General features: G+C 43.7%; 1 protein-coding gene and 1 long non-coding RNA gene across 3 annotated transcripts in view; one reads left to right on the top strand and one right to left on the bottom strand.

The window, feature by feature from the left end:
- Positions 1-11,103, bottom strand: part of SMARCA2 (SWI/SNF related, matrix associated, actin dependent regulator of chromatin, subfamily a, member 2) — a 114,785-nt gene extending 103,682 nt beyond the window's left edge. Inside the window, exons 1-2 of one of the 2 annotated variants that reach the window (XM_064439135.1) lie at positions 10,963-11,103; positions 754-1,014 (exon numbers count right to left, since the gene is read on the bottom strand). In XM_064439135.1, the coding sequence (XP_064295205.1) occupies positions 754-978 (225 nt within the window). In that variant the 5' untranslated portion in view covers positions 979-1,014; positions 10,963-11,103. Of the gene's footprint in view, positions 1-753; positions 1,015-9,689; positions 9,707-10,962 lie in introns of those variants that run through there. The other variant, XM_064439136.1, reaches the window with a different exon arrangement.
- Positions 11,104-11,247: 144 nt separating this feature from the next.
- Positions 11,248-17,002, top strand: LOC135310637 (uncharacterized). The gene is made up of 3 exons (XR_010370712.1): positions 11,248-11,681; positions 11,815-12,102; positions 13,349-17,002. It is a non-coding gene; the product is annotated as an uncharacterized LOC135310637 (long non-coding RNA).
- The last annotated feature ends 551 nt before the right edge of the window (positions 17,003-17,553 follow it).

The following is a 17,553-nucleotide window of genomic DNA, read 5'->3' as shown; positions in this document are numbered from 1 at the left end:
GAAGGTCAGAGAAATTGAGATTATTGTAAGCTCTGGTACACAACTAAATAGAAATGACAATACATAAAGAGATCATTCTCACAAAGGGAATTCCACACAAGCAAGTATTTCCTCGAAGCAAACTACATTAATGTTAGTCTAAGCACACATGTAATTTTAACTGTATGACAACCACCAGTGAAGTCCAGTTATTTACATGTTTTACACTACAGTTTTAAATTCCTTAGTAAGATGGAGCCTTTATAAAATAACTTGGAAATCAGGTTTGCCATCAACATGGAAGAGTAAACAAATTTGTAAGCACAAGCCCTCTAAGAGCTAAAAAATATTAATTAAAAAAAAATAATGCAAAACTAAAAACCACCCCAGAAAAGCACATGATACATCCAAACAGACAAGAAAAGTAGTGAGGGAAAAAAAAAAGGTGGTTAGAATGGTCTACCATAAGGTTTTAACACTACAATTCAAATTTTTTCCCTAGTAATGTCTGTCTTACTGAAAAGTACAGTTTACAAATTAAGATTTGCAAACTACTAACTCTATAGTTCAAAGTAGTCTACTCAGAACAAGGAAACTGTTTGATATACGCATCATCTTTAGTAATAAAGACAGAAGTAGGAGTGTAGCTGCAGTTTTGCAGGTGATACATGATGTGTAATAGCAGTTATGCACATCTAAATTAAGTGCAAGTAGTTTTCTTCATCAGTGCAGAAAACTCTAGGAAAAAAAGGTTTACTTGTAATAAACTATTACCTTATGCATTTGGTGCATGCCTTCCTGTGGATAATCAGTAGGCCCCATTGTCGGCATTGGATGCTGGACACTGGGCGGACCAGGACTTGGCCCCATCATGCTGTGAACTGAGCCAGGAGATGGACCTGGTCCTGGGCTAGGTCCTAGAATCGGTCCAGGTGAAGGTCCTGGTCCAGGAGAAGGACCAGGATGAGGCATGGTGCCAGGATCTGTAGGCGTGGACATCTATTTTCTGTCTCCTTTTCAATTAGCAGAATAGCTCTAATAATAAAAACAAAACAAAACAAAAACAAAAACAGAATTTCTATGTGACATTAGGGGCACTCAAAAAAATATAATAAAATCTACGGGCAATCATTACACACATACATGCACGCAAGCTGTAATCAGAAGAAAATGCTTAAATGATCCTTAATGTTGCACATTTGTTTGACCATCCTTCTAACATCTCACTAGAAGGCTAAGGATCCTCATAGCTGACTCAATTTCTAGATGTTTATATGTTTCTCACAGAACAATGCAACTGGTACGCCATGAGAAACATCTACCAGAGGCAATGGTAGTTCAAATGACTTGGTGTCATCAAATGTATCATGTGGGGTCAAGCACAGTACTACTAAAGGCAGGGAAGATAGGTAGGCACCCCTGTAAAATCTCTCAAAAATCTCTCCCTAAACAGATGTGACTGCACTGAAATTCACACTTACAAAATTCATGTTAGTGCAGCAAAAGAAGTATTAAAAGGATTACTAAGACTATTTTTTGGCTTTTGGGTTTTTAAGTTACATAATGTAGGACCTATCTGGTTATCTCTGTATGCAATCATACAATTGACATAAAATTGACAATTGACATACAATTGACAATTACTTTGGACTGAAAAGCTATAATCGACTTGAGGGTTCTGCCAATGTCAAACCAGAAAACTGCAGCACAAGTGGCTTAGAAGTGCCCTGAGAACAAATTACAGACTTTTACAGGCTGGAAAACCAAGTATTACTATATTTTTATTTCTGTGTTCTTCGTAGAACAAACTGATGAAGGCTTGAAACATTCTTCTGTATTCTGAGAACTTCTACCAATGTCTAATATTGGGAACGTTTTGTTTACTAATGTCAGAGTAAGGCAGTGATGCAGGTGCCATATTTTTACATAACTTATGGTAAGTTGCTATCAATGAGATCAGTCATATTTCTTGGTATTCCCCACTCCAAACAGCACCATTTTCATGTGTTTGATCACACAGTGATCTCATTATTTGAGTAGTTAAGCCAGCAGAAAAGTGACCCCATATTTAAAAAAAAAGAATAAAAATCCAGTGATTCAGTTTACTGAACTGACTTTCTGAAAGGACAGATGAGTCCCAGTGCCAGCACAAGGAAGCAAGTAGGATCACCACTTTCAGCAGTAGCTGACAGTTAGGTGGGCTTAGCCTGCTCCCTTTAATTATTTTGGGTCTACCCAAATCAGGTTACCTGCCCATGATTACTTGTCCCATAACAATAAAGTCAATACATTTAAAAATTCGTCTTATTAAAAAGCATTCTGATTTGGTACATTACAAGGTAGTGACAATGCAATGGTACATTACAAGGCCTAAGAGGACTCCCTGTACTAGCCTCTCTGCTTACAGAATTTATCACAGAGTGTTCCACCTTCCACATCTGGGTCCATCACTATCCATAGTTAGCAGTAAGTACTTTCTAACATAAGTGGAGTAACCTGGTATGACAGTGCTTATATAAAGCCACACTGTAACACTGCAAACATGCTGGCTTGTAGTCAAATTAAGAAACAGACATTCAAGAAAAACAAAGTACCCTCCCAAGGTTTGCAACAAAGCAGAAAGGAGGTCCATCTGTAAGACATGTCAGAAAAAAAGCTGAGTGGTGCTTACTGCTGCCAATCAGGGAATTCAAAGCTTACAGAACTGATCATCTTTCTTCTTTCATGAGCAGGTGTCTTTACTTATCAGAATGCACACAAAAGATAAAATGCTACTACATCAAGACCATTTTCACTTATTTACCCCTACTTACCTAATCATTCTGTCAGGATCAAAACCAACTTAATAGCTTTTGCTTATAAATTCCCTTTTGTTATGTTTTAATAGCTACTACTCTCTTCTGATTAAAGGCAACAAATTAGAACAATGCGTAACTCATTAAAAATAAAATATCCTCACTTGTAATAAGCTACCTTGGGATACTATTTCCTTGCAAAACCAGGGAGATGCCTATGAAGTTTCTCTGTTCAGAACAAAACATTATAGTCACTAATCAGTCCCCTACAACCACACAATATTACCACAAAAGGAATCAAGTTATCAAATGTTCACAACTGTGTGTACCATGCCATAGCTTCCTTTAAGAGGCCTACAGTTTGGCTGTATGAAGAACAACAGACATTTCCACACAACAAAGATTTTTTTATGAGTCAGTCATTACATTGCAAAATATAAGACAGACCTTCTCACAGCTGACCCTCTCCTTGCAGGTTATAAGCCCAATTCAGTCCATTCAACAAGGCAGAACCTAGCACTACCACCACTGCTACCCAGAAGAAATTACACAGAACTACAACACGATCAATTACGAAACTACTATCAGTACACAGTGTCCCAAAATATTCCATTTCACAAAAGACTTCTACCTACACCTATGCATTAAAATGGGTATCAAAATCTCCCCCCTCTATTCACCTCTATTTCAAATTCAACTTGCAGTTCTCATAAAAATTAACTGGCTCCAGTCTCAGCTCCACTACTTACACTGTCATTTACATATACATTAAACAAGTCCTGTATGCAAATTTGGAAATTTTAATATTCTTTTTAATGGACTAGCAAGTGCCCAACCTGTGAAAAACAGTAACTACCAGAGGGGGATGTTGCACCCCACACACCAGCTCAAGTCCCTTTGTTATCTTTCCTTAAGAGCAGATAAACTCACCCAATCTTACCTAACTGTGAATTGTCTTAAACAGATTTGTATTCAGAGATTTTTGTATGTCAAAGAACATACTTCTACGCAGGAAAAAAAAAAAAAGTACTTTATAAGATTTATATCAGGGGAACACAAAATATTGGAAAATACTACCTGAATGCAAGTAATAAATCCTGCCCAAACACCCATGGATATAAAGAGACAATGCCACTTCCTCTGGAAATAGTAGTCCACAGAATTAAAAAACCCAGCCACTGCCATAAACCAGAACACATTATACATGGTCCTCCCAACTAAGGATCCGTTCATAGAACGGAACTGCTAAAAAGCTTATGATTCAACATGTTTCAAAAATAGCTTAGTTTATATTTACTCAGACAGAAATTGTATAAGAAACCCACAGAAATTAGGCACCCTGCTCTCATTAAAATTCAGTAAGAGCTAGATACCTAATTCCTCTGGACCCTTATAAAAGTCTCATTAAAGTCAAAGCAAAAATGTACAAAGAGACAACAGGTGCAAGAGTGGCCAGGCTCCATGCAGATTACATTGGTATTTGTTTGGGTAAATTCTGGTGCCTATAATGAAATTAAAAAATTAAGCCATTTCCCAGCCAAAGCCAGTGTTGACCCATTTGTTTGCTCTGATTTTTAATGAGTAGTGCTTAATTTAAAAAGCTAAAGGGGGGCGGGGCGGGGGGGGGAGTAAATGCTTCTAACAGATTTTAAGGACTTTAATAAAATGAAAAAAAAAACAAATTTCCATCTCATTCTCCCAAATGATAAGGCTTCTGGCCCTGATTCTCAAATGCATTACATACTGCTTAATTGTTTCTCAAGTGTCCAATCTTTAAACTTCCTCAAAACGCTCACGGGAGTAGTGTTATTCACATGACTTCAAATAAGATGTATCTCTTCTTGAACTGTAATCCCTTATCACTTCTTAGGTTTATTTACATCAACATGATCAAATCACTTTCGTGAACAGCCCCAAATGGAACTAGTCGCAATTGAAATAGCTGTGGTGAATCACGCAGTTCTTCCTTTGGTCTCAGGAGAATTTCTCCACCTCTGCTGGACACATCAGAGTTGCTACAGAGAGGAAAAATTCTATCATTGTCAAGGTAACTTCAGCCATATGCAAGTATAAGAAAAGCCACAAAACCAAGAGCTGCAGCTGAAGGGAGAGACTTGATTTCTGCTCAACTATTTCTAGATCAACATTCAAAGAATTTGAGGGAATATTCCCTAAGCATAAATGTTTCTGCACCTAGAATGTTTTGTAGATGTAGCTAATTCATTGTACAACAGGGTCTTCATCAGCTCAGTGTTTCAGGACCCACAGCATCCAAGCACATTACACATATTTTGGTATAAACCAAAAGACCGGCTGGACACCCAAAAAGATCCAGAGATTATAGACTTTGACACAGCCCACACACTGAGTCTAAGAACAGATGGAGCAGTAAGTATTTGTGATTTTTCTAGCTGTTTCCCTTCACCATCCAATATAACTTCTGCCTTTCCGTGACTGAGTCAACCTAAATTGAACTTCAGCCAGGATGTTTTGGCCAGATCCCCTGCCTTGGATAGGTAGCGGAAAGTAAGGAAACTGCACCACTTCAATCTGATGAAAAGGAAACATGGACCCATGTAACAGCCACATACACATCGCAAAGCAAACTGTATTAGCCTTCACAGAAAAATAATTACAGTCTACTTCTCTGCACACATCTCCAACTGTACTCGTGATTCACGGGTGGCTCTGAAAAAATATACTGTGAAACTGTGATACACTACAGGGTCAAGGAGTTGCCTTCATGACACTACTACAGAAAACATGAAATTATACCATCAGTGATTCGTAGTATTTGCTCAATCTGCTAACCATAATCAAATGAAGATGTTCAAAGTTTAAGAACTGATTAATAAAGACAGCATCTCATCATAATTAAAACAAATAACTTAGAAGCAAATCAGTGTTTTGTATTATACAACACCACAGGGTACTCTGCATTAACATTTATCAGGATTTAACAACTGTCATTTCATCAAACAATGATTCAATCAATAAAGAGGTTTACATGGGGGGCAGGGGGGTGGGGGGAAATCAGTAAGGAGAGTCAAATCTTCAACTAACATAAGCCAGTTCACATGAGAGAAGCCAAACACACTAAAAACTGAGAGGCTCGGCCTTTGCATACTCTTGTACATAACTGTAACTTCTGTACATAACTGTAACTGTAACTTCAAAACCTTCTGGAAGGGACTTTGCAGTTTGAACTACAAACCACAGAATCAGAAATGCTGCACCTTAATTGCTTATCCAGACACTTAGGCCAGAGATAAAAACCTCTGGACGTTGCTTTAGCTGCACGTCTAGCTGTCTGTCAAAAACTGCCTGCATGCACCCCAGCAGAGCTAGCAGAATGGGTGGTGCACTTATACCAGAAACTTCATTGTGGAGTCATGTAGGGTAAAGCTCCTTTTCACATTCAGAGACAGTTAAGGGTGGTAGTCCTAACACTCCCCACTTTCAACCTCTTACAAATGTTCTTGTAGAAATTCTTATTCCTACTGTGTAGCTGTTCCAGGTTCTCATAAAGCAACTTCTCAACTCCTTTAACTTACAGCCTACCCTCTTACAAAAAAAAAATCAGCACCAAGAAATGACTGGCTAACAGCTGGAGTTTGAATGCACTACAGAGTCAAAAGGCATCATCACAAGTCAGAGCTCACACAAGTCAAGCTAAGCTATGCCGCCAGACTTTTCAGTGAAGAGGCTACGGCATAGACATATGATCCCTTCTGATGTCTTTGCTGCAGAAGGCAACAGCCTTCAGGAAAAGAGGAGGGCAGACAGCTGCAGTCAGAAATTTTAATTGCCTTTTAACCCCATAGCCACAGTCACAGCAGACCATGCCCAAGATCAAGCCCCTCCTTCCTACATATGTAGACTCCACTATACATTTTGGGCACAGAAAACTGACTCATGACAGCACTGACTGGTTAGGGATTAAGTCTCCGTACTGTGACCTTTACTACAGGTATTAATCACAGTTATTGAACACCAACTTCATGTTAGATTCTGAAGAACGAAAGCCATAATGAGATGTAGGCAGATGAAAACGAGTTTGGCATATTACTGACAGGCCTTGTCTTTACTTAAATGGAGAAAAAAAGGAGGAAGAAGGGAAAAGATTGTTTTAAATACAAGTTACCTATGGTAAAATATCAGTGAAGATATGAAAAAGGTAATGTTTCTGTAACAACAAACTTATTTTTAAGAAGGTCCCAACTCCAAATGACCCACCTGGGTGCTCAAACCCTGCAGTGATACATAGGAAATAATCTCTACCATGTGGAGCCAAACAGGATAATGCTTACACCTGAGAAGTGATGACTTTACATGTGTCAGAAACAAATAAAGCAATTTTAAGTATTAGTCTTCTTATTCTGCTACACTTGCAAACTACCAAAGCCATGTTTAAGTAAGCCTTACTTCTTTCCCTTATTCATCCTTCCTTATTTTATCTTGCAAATAAGGCATATGCTTTTCTCTGCTGCGTATTCATGACAAGTAATCTTTATGTCATAACATTGTGTTTAATACTCTACTAGAGGATCAAACAAATAAAAAAATAAACAGATACATTTCAAGGAGGTGGAGGTCCAGGGAAACACTCTTTACATAGAGAACTTCAACTGCAGCAGAAAACACACAAAAAAGTAACTGGCATTTTAATGAGTAATTTGCAAAAAATGTTCTCAGTCATACGAAGAACGAAAGTCTCCTCCTGAAAAGGATCACTAGTTCACAGCAATATTACTAATCAAGACCATGAAAATTTAAGAGAAAAGTGCAGACACTTTTAAAAGTTGCTACTGTGCACATTCTGACCTTCAAAAGTCCAAAAAAATTTATAAAATATATCTGCAGATATTAATTTCATATAGACCTTTGTCAAGAATATATTTAATATAAGAATGCTAGCTGGAGCACTTTTTTTCTTGTCAATTTTCAAGCCTCAGGTGCTGCTGAAAGCATTTTTAAAACTTTACAAGAAACACTCGCAGACCACTTCAGAAATGAACAAAAGAAAAGATCTAAGAGTCCTTTGAACACACTTTGCTGGCGCATGTTCTATGAAACACCACAGAAATACCAGCCTTAAAGCTGAGATATAACTCATGAGATACTGTATTTAATGAAGGTTCACCCTCATCTCTGTGAAGTCCACATATGCTGTATGATACACTTAACTTCAGATTTTTAAATGCTGATTATCCATACAATCTTTTTGCTTTCTACTGCTGATATATATGGGCATAAAAGTCTGTCTCCAATCCTATCCACAAAGTGGCACACCACTACTATCCTTAGAATAACAAAAGGACAAAAGAAACAAAGTCAAAGACAGTAATCGGGCAATTAGGTTCCCAAAGAGAAAGTGTGCCTTTATTTGCACAACAATACTAACTCGCACAGAAGAGGCTGCCCTACCCCGAACATCTAACTGGTATACTACCAGAGCAATTAAATTCCGATACAATGTTTATTGTCTGGGTCTTAGGAGCTGTGGTTAAAACCAAGTAACACTGAAGAAATCTAAAGCAAAACAGAAAAGAATGCAAGAGGAACAATGCCGTGTCATAGATCCCGTATCTTTTTTTTTTTTTTTTTTTACAGAAAGCATGCAGAATAGTTAAAATGGTGAAATTAAAACAAAATCCTTATCGCTTCAATTCTTCAGTTAATTATTGAGTTACCTATGTAAAACACTCATCAAAAGACAACTAAAAAGAGAGAGAGTTAACCCGAACTTTGGAAGGTCTGAATATCAAACATAAGCAGGAGTTACCAAGGAGCACCAACTCCGGTGCAATCCAGGTAGTGACGCTAACACTTAACCACTCTCTTTACTTGACCGTAATGCACCCGAGAGAAAAAAACACAACACCCCAGCTCAACCGGTTAACTGTAACTTTAGTTCGAGTTTAGAAGCGCTGTAACTTTCCCAGCCGTGTGCAGTTTGTTGTTCCACCATCATAAATTACGGGGTGGGTGGGGAGGAGACAAAATAACAAACCCCATTTCTCTCCGCACCAGGACACAGCGACACGCGGCGGGGGGGGGGGGGGGGGGGCACACGGGACAGGGCACCCGTGCCGGCTCGGGCACACCGGCTGCCGCCCGCCGAGGCGCACCGGCGGCGGGGGCGGCCCGCCCGCGACCCACCCGCTTCCCCCGCGACCCACCCGCTCCCCCCGCCGCCGCGCTCCGCCCCGGCACCGCCGCCCGGGTCTTCCGGCCCTGCCGGGCGGCGGGTAGGCCTCGCCGCCCTCCGCTTCGCAACCCCTCCCGCAAAGGCGCCGGGGTGGGCGGGAGCGCACAGGCTGCAGCAGGACCCTGCACTCCCCCTCCGCCCCCGCTGCCAAGCCGTCCCCCCGGCCGACAGGCTCTAGAACGCCCGTACCCGGAGAACCTGCCCCGCTGCCTCCTTCTCCCTCCCCTCCGCGAGGCAACGGCTGCGCCGCTGCCGAGCGGGCCGCGCAGGGCCCCGTACCTCGACGGCCCGGGACGGAAGGGGGGGGGCTCGGCGGCAGGCGGGCGAGCGAGCCGCGGGGGCATGCTTCAGGGCTGGGCTGGGCCCGTCTCCCCGCCGCTCCGTCCCTCCGCCACCATGTCACGCCGACCAAACATGTCCGTGCGCGCGCGTGTGTGTGTGTGTGTGTGTGCGCGTGTGTCGGTGATCCTCCCGCTGCTGGCACGGGCAGAGGGACGGGCAGGGCCACCCCGCCCGCCACCAGCGCTGGCCGCTGCCTCCCTCTCCCCGGGGAAACGGGCTCTGTTGCCCTTCCGCCCCGCCCGGCAGCTAGCTGCACCCACGGCCCTCTGCCTGCCCCCGCCTCCGGCAGGGGAGAGAGAACTTTTCCAGGTGCCGACCACCGCCGCCCCCCGCTCCCCACGGGGCAGACAAGCCGCGCCTACCTGAGCACCCGCCTCTGTATGCATCCCCGCTCCCGCCCGACCCGATCAAAAAAAGGAAAAGAAAAGAAATTTCCGCGCACACCGGAAATAAAATGCTTTTTGCTTGGAAGGCGATTACAAAATTGCAAGCGCATGGTTTGTGCTACGCCTCTTCGCCGCCTGCTGCAAGGCGGGGGGGGGGGGGGGGGAGCATGATTTCTAACGAGATGGCGGGGAAGACAAGCTATTTTGGGAAGTAAATCGCGACACCTTTACAGAGGAGTGACTGCACAATTACAACAGAAACTAAAAAGCAACAGGAGCCGCTGCCTATCGGGCGAAGTCCCAGCCCCCACTTCCTCCCCGCTCCCCGGTGTGTGTAGTGCTTGTGACAGGAGACGATCCGGGCCGTAGCCGGCCCGGGTCCACCGGGGAACGCCGCTACTCTCACGGGCGAAACAGATCCCCCACGCACCATCTTCCTCACGCCTCCCCACTTCCCTTTTTCCTCGGCCGGGTCTAGGCGAGTGTGTGCCACAGCGGAGAAAGAAGCCCGCCCCCACATGCCCCCCCGCCGACGGACACCCTGAACATCCCCCTGGCAGCCGCCGAAACGCGGCCCAGGGGGCGGCCCGCACCCGGCGGGGCTGCAGGCGAGGCTGCCCCTGCCCGCCGAGCTGCCCCGGGGCGGGGGGGGCTGTCGCTCCCCCGCATTGATTTCTCTGCCGGCTGCGTCGCCCGGAGCCTGTGACAGGCTCGTTCGCCGGCGCGACCAGGGGGTGCCAGGAGCCGGTCGCTGTCGCCGTGCGAGCCCACCGGCCGCCCCGGTGAGCGCCGCCCGCCGCCCAGCGCGGCCACAGCAAGCCGAGAGAGCACGGCGCCCCGCCGCTCCCCCGTTCATCCGCCGGTGCCGCTGACTCACACGTCAGCCACCAACGACGCCTCGGGGTTTTTGGGGGTTTTTTAATTTTTTTTTTTTCTCCCCTCACACCCTCCCACCCCGGAGATCTGCATCGTGATTATTCCAGAAATACCGGATCAAAACTTTCTTCTCTCCACCCACTGTGGGATACAAATACCGGGGAGGGCCGGGCGCCGGGGAAGGTGGGGAGCGGAAGCAGGTGGCAGCGGGGCGCCGGAGCCGGCGGGGACGCGCTCGGGAAAGGGGAGGGAAGGCGGGCACGGTGCCTGCCGGCGCGATCGCTAACAATAAAGGGGGGCGCCGGCGCCGGCACCGCCGCGCCGGGGTCGGGGACCGTGGCGGGGGGCGGACCGAGTCGTCAGTTATATTTACCTTCCGCCCGGGAGAAGCGCCGTGCTGGATACCGCTCCTCTCCCCCTCGGTGAGTCACCCGAGCCCGGAACCGGAGCGAGGGACTAGATTATGAACATGACTTCATTGATGACAGCCATTCCCTCCTCTTCCTAAACTCCTGCCCCTCCTCCGGCCCCCTCCCGCTGCCTCCTCTCAACGACGCTACCATTCAGGAGCGGCGTTCCCATTGGCCCGCCGGCGAAGGGAGTGCCCGCCTCCCTACGCAGAAATGGCGGTTCTATTGGCAATGGTTAACTGTCGCTCAACCGAGAGGCTGGGGAGAAGGGGAGGAGTAGCAGCAGCAGCAGCAGTAGTAGTAGTCGTAGTAGTGCAGGAGGGCGGGGAGCGCAGTGTGAGCGAGTGGGTGAGTGTGTGTGTGTGTGCGAGCGACTGAGCGAACGTGTGCGCGCAGGCCGAAGGCCCCGCTCGTGTCACTGCCGTGCAACGGCGGGGCATCCCGGGCCGCCTCTCCAGGTTCCTCCGCGCCCCTTCAGACCTACCAAGCTGGCATGTGCTGAGGGGGGGACACGGACGGGAGCGCCCTCCCTAAGGGCGCGGCGGTGGTACTGTGGCGGGTGGTTTGGCGAGAGGGGAAGAAGGTACTGGAATTCGGTGGTGCCGCTGCCCCAGCCTGCCGGGGCGAGCCCGCCGCCCCTGGGTGGCCGGGGAGGAGCCAGCCTGAGGGGCGCTGGGGTCAGGTACGACTGTGCCTGGCCGGGGCCGGAGGGAGGGAGGGGAGGGTGTCCTCCCGCCTTTTAAAAGGGGGGGGGGGGGGGGGGGGGGGGGCAGGGCATGGAAGGGCGTTGTCCTGAAACTTAGACCCCGTGCCAGGCCTCCGATGGCAGACCTGGCGCCGCCGCGGGCCGGAGGAGGCTGCCGAGAACATTCCAGTTCCCGTTCTGACAGACAGCCGTCAGTCAGTCCGCCGGCCGGGCGGGCTCCCGCGGGCGCCGGGCAGGAGCCTCCGCCGGGGCGGGGAGGCCGTTATTCGCCACACGCCCTCTGGGAAGACCCGGCCGCTCCTTGTCGCGGGTCGGGAGGCAGCTGTTGAAGTGGTCGCCGGATATAAGGCTGTGTGAAGAGCGGAGGTGGACCCCTTGTTTCTTAGGGATAGGAAGGGTAAATAGCGCAATTATGTTTGTTTCGTCTTGCTTGCTTCCGTCCTTTTAGCTTTTTAGCAGTTGGTTTGGAAGTGCGCTTTTCAGCTCCGCATCGTCTTGCTGTGGGTTTTTTTTCTTCCACGCTGCAGATCGTGTGCTGCTGCAGATCTCCCACGTCGTCTGCAGAAGCTATACCGGTGTACGTAGCAAACGTCTAAGTAATTCATTAAAGGAATGAGCCTGCCAGTCTGAGGGTGTTGGGTCTTTTTTTTGGACACCAGCTGTAGAGTCAAATTTAATAAAAAAAAAAAAATAGAGCCTGGTGACTGATCGTTGTTGACATTTTGGGACGACAAGCCCAACTGCCGTACGTGGTGTTATATGTAATTATCTTTTTTATCTTGTCATATGGGAGGTGTTTTCCATTCTGAAGCTAGTGTAACTCTCGTGCTGCGATTTTCGCTTTGTGCTACGGACTAAAAACGTTGAGAAACTTCAGTGTTAAAATCGGTAGCTACTGCAGACGCTCAGGTGACAGTAATGTGAAGTTCCTCTGCTGTGGCCAGGTGGAGTAGTTAAGGTCCTGAAGCAATGCTGGGAGCCCAAATGCACCTTGCGATCATTAAGGGACAGCTATTGTTTACGTGGTGTTTAGCTTAGGGCTTTTTCTTTTTATTGGTTGAATAGGAGCAGTAATCACCAAGTAACAATGCTGGCTATACAGTGCTAATTACTACTGTTTCTGTAGTTTTGCAGGGTGTTAATACTCAGTCGTTAGCTTCGTCTTATTTGTTATGTAAATTTGACTACCAAAATGCTGAAAGTGTGTAAGAAGTTAGTGCTAAGTGGACAGCACTAAGTGTCCAAAAATAAATTAAAAATAAAATTACAAAGCTGTATTTGTAGTTCACCATTGTCTGTGTGAAAAATACTTATTTACCTGGGAATAAAATCAAAGAAGTTGAAACATTCAAATCGGTGTATACAAAAAGGCCAATATAATTATGTAAAACTTTTGATCCACGAGTAATTTATAATTTTTATTTTAGCTTTGTCTTAAACTATGAATTGCAACCGATGTCTCAGAGATAAAAGAATGCAGTTAATAGTTTTGGAAACATGCCAATGGCAATGAAAGTGGTAAAGGGATTCTTCCTTTTTTTTTTTTTCATACCCTATTGTAACTCATTAGACAGTCTTTTTTTTTTTTAACTCCTTCATTCCCCAGAGTAAGTCTGAGGGTCCTTTGTCTTTTTTCCCTCCAGAAGAGAAAACAAGTCTTAAATAATGGAGGGGAAGCTTCCCTGAATACAGCTCAACTTCTTGTTGGACTCAGCAGTGGTCAAGCCATTCTTTTTGGTTGAAAGCATACAGAGAAGAAAACAGGAAAACAAAATTAATCTCTCAGGCAAAAGAAAAAATGTGCACTTGATGTTAGGATAAATGTGCCTATGTTTAGTTAACAATGACGTTTATTTTGGGAAGGCTGCAGCAGCCAATTGCATTTTGGGGCAGCAAAAACTCCAGTTGAATGGGCATGTTGCTGATGTCAATCTGAAAGGCGTTTTCTTTTTGTATTTTGATGAAGTATCATTTAATCTCATTGTAATGTATATTAAGGGGTTGGAAAATACATTTTTTTGTCAAGTCAGGCATGTTCAACTTACAGGAAAATCTTTACTGAAATTGGTAGGATCAATACGGGTTCACAATATGAGACTTGGGGTGGCTGAAGCTTTGTGCATAGCGAATATGCAAACATGGTGAATAATCACATGCTAAAGGATAAATTAGTTTTCCCCTGATGGATTTGTCTATCTTAGGAAAAGTAGATGAGGGCCCTTAACTGAATTAATGCTTTGGATGCTGCCGACAATGGTACAATTGCACATAAAATTTTCAAATGAGGTGAAGTACCATGTTGAGAAGAGGTACCATTTTGACTAGCTAGATGTCTCCTTGTGGAACTAAAGCTTGTTTATGTGAGGAATGATACCAATATAATTAAAACCATTTAGAAACTGATATATCAGTGGTACATTTGCAGGGATGCTAACATGAAGAGAAGGTAATTACCATCAAGGAGTTACAGTTGTTTACAGCAACATCACTGTTGCCACCTCAAAACCCCTGCTGCAACAGTTTGTAGTGGTATTTCTCTGCTACCGACTCCCTGACAGAGGTTGCAGCCACTGCAGCAGAAATGGCAGAAAGGAGTATTTTTTTAGTGCCTCAACCAGTTCCTAGCAAAGTCCTAGGTGGCCAGTGAAAATGTGTTTAAGCTAGAACGTTCCATGAAGATGGCTTCATGCTCAGATGTCTATATAAATAACAAAACAGAACAAAAAAAATTTTATGTATCTGGGGAAGTCGTAAGTGAGCAAACTTAAGACCCACCTCACAGAAATGTGTAACATTTCTGCTTATGTCTGCTGCTTTGGTAGATAGTGTTCACCCCAAAAAGCAAAGAGAAAACGCATAATTGATTGAACTTTAATCAAAGCCTTCAAAGGTAAAAATGGAATGAAGGCAAGATACTCCAACTTTACAGTGAGGTTAATTCATTGAGATTGTCCTCAGATGGGGCAATAAGGCTGGCCTCCATGACGTTGCTGCAGTAAAGAAGCGTCTTATCTTTTACACCAAGATAGTTCATGTTTCTCAGGTAACTAACATAACAACAAAAAAAGTGCCTACTTTTTCTAAGTAATGAAGGCAAATCCTGTGATGTTGAAGTAAATCATTGAGATAAGAAGCTGTGGAAAGTGTCTGTTTTGCTGGTACTCTCCGCTGAAGTCTTCTCATGCCCTATCCATTGTGTATTTGGAACAGTACTTTTCCTGAAGTATGTGAATCCTAGAGGGAAGGATACTCTTCACCTACCTGTCTGTTGATCTCCAGTATGTGGTATTATGAGTGTGCCATATTTTGTTGAAGTGGTGCATTTCAGCCTGATACATCTGGCAACAAAGTAATTATTAGAGCTGGTTAGTGTTTCTCCTTTTTTTATGGAAAATGTAATTGTTTTCCAATTTAAAAATAAAATTTCTTTTCTAATACAGCTTTCATGTATGTGCTTGGTACTCATTAACTTTTTCCTTCAGCCATTTTTCTGGAGACTTAACCTGTTCATCTAGCTGTCCTCACAGGTTTAAAAGAGAGAACCTCTTCCAAAGTATCTTCATTTGCTCTAAACTCTCAAGGTTCCTTTGTGAAGGTGATGTTGAAAAGATGATATTCAGCTGAGATCTTCTTAAGGTTAAGTAGATGGGAATAATTATCTCTCTTGTCAAAAGTGCCTTTCTGAATGTATTCCAAAATGAAGTCTGTGCATGAGAAAGGTGTGTTGGCTTGTGGTGATGATGCGTTAGTGTTTCTATTTATTTTGTAGTCCACAAAATTCCAGAGTGTGGTTTGATGTCATATTTTAAGGGTGAGAAGCACACTGTGGTGTTGATCTTTCTATCCATGTTTCTTTCAGGCTGCCATTTTGCTTCCCAACTAGGTGGTCCCAGTTTTGTGTTTGTGTTTTTTGCAAGAGGATCACTTTACACTTGATATTATTGAATTTTATCTTAATATTTTCTAAGCCCCTCTGCAATTTCTCAACATTGTTTTCAGTTCTAATCCTCTGTTGTAAGGTGCTCACCAAATCTCACTAGCTTTGTACAGGTTGTATAAACAAATTAATCACTGAAGCAATTAAAAATAATATTTAATAGAACTATGCCCAGAATAGACATCTCTGGGGCTCTGAAGTGTTTTCGGTTATTAAGCTTTCATTCCTGGGTGCTAACATGTTCTGGTTCAGGCAGGCAGTTACTTTTTGTATGGTTTTGGTAGGATGTTTCCTAATTTTGGCTATTGCTGGCCTGTTGAAGTGCCTGTTGGAAGCGGTCAGACAACTTTTGCTGAGAGGGACAAACTCAGAATTCTGAACTGGTGCTAGTAGTTCTTGAAGAGTCCCTTTTGCTCTTCTTGTGATTAATGGTGCTTTGACTGCAAATGTGAATTTATCCATCTTTAAACAGTCTCAAAGTTTGTGTCTGAGTTCAAGAATCAGAAGTAAGGTCTATGATGATTTGTTTATTCTGGTCCTCCCAGTATTAGAACTGTGCTAATTGCCGCACAGTGGGGGAATACATAAGGAAAATTACCACTGTAGGATTTTGATCCTGTAAGCAGCCAATATTGTGAATGTACTAGACTGTGGAAAAATAAATCTTTGTATGAATATGAAGATTAGGGTGATTCAATTTAGTCAAAGTGAAAAACAAGTATAGAGGACCATGTTGCCGCCTTCTGATAACGTTCAACTCAAACCAGGCTACCATATGTTACAGGATCAGTTCTAGATTGCAATATGAAGTTGGGTTAGAAAGGAAATCTAGGTAGTAAATACTGGGGCCTTTGAAAGTGAGACTTACACTTGAATTCTGGATAAGTCACAGTTATGTACCAGGAAAATGTTATGACTGTTCGGTATATCAAGCATGGCAGTCACAAAGGCAAAAACACAAAAACCTGGATTCCCAGATTAGTGGAATTTGCTACAGCTTGCTCTTTTATCCTCCATGCACTATTTTTTTGTCTAAACCCAATTTTTGAGTAGCATTCCTCTCTTTTTGCTCACAAATATTTAACTTCACTGCAGCTTCTTCCTTTTTATAGTTATCTACTTTTTTCATTTGCATTACACTTTCTTCCAGTATATTTGTTCCTTCATCAATGCTATTTTAGCCAGTGTTATGCATAGTGACTACAAGGTGGAATTATATTGCCTAAGAAATATTCATTTATCTAAGCTACTGCTTGCATCTTATGCACAATTTGAGAACCAGTTATGAGTACTGTCTCCACTTTTTGAAATACAGACTTGGTTTTGCCGAGATATAAGCATGTTTAAGACAATGGCATCAAAATAAGGATAAATTTGGCCTAAATTTTCCAACTGCTGCTAATATGACTTACATCCTTCCTAAATATGCATTTTCTTTCATACTTAACTTCATAGCATGAAGATGGCATATCCTTGTCCTGGCAACCAGGAAAAAGAATACTTCTGATTAACATAACTCTGACTCTCACTCTGAAGGGAAAATGTGGAGATTTTTTCTGTTTTCACAGTATTATCTGGGGATATTATTGCATGTTTCATGTGTGCTCAAGTTTGAGACTAGAGAGTTGTGAATCCACAAGCAAAAAACAGGTTATGTTAGTATAAATCCTTTTTTCTTTTTTTTTTTTGTTGTTTCCTGAGCGGTAGAATATATTTGCAATTTATCAGTCATGGCTTTTTGATAGCAACTATCAAATAAAATTATAAAACTTACCAGTATGTTCTTAGTCAAACAAAAGCCTGTTTTCTGTCAAGTAGCAGAATATGTTGAGATTCTCTCCTACCTAAAGGTGGAACTTTCGAGACAAGTCCAAGAACCTCTCTTTAGCCTTCATATATCAAAAATGTATG

The sequence above is a fragment of the Phalacrocorax carbo genome, chromosome Z (genome assembly GCF_963921805.1).
Source record: "Phalacrocorax carbo chromosome Z, bPhaCar2.1, whole genome shotgun sequence".
NCBI classification, from domain to species: Eukaryota; Metazoa; Chordata; class Aves; order Suliformes; family Phalacrocoracidae; genus Phalacrocorax; species Phalacrocorax carbo.
Note: the sequence above shows the minus strand (reverse complement) of the source record. Positions and strands in the feature narration are given on the sequence as shown.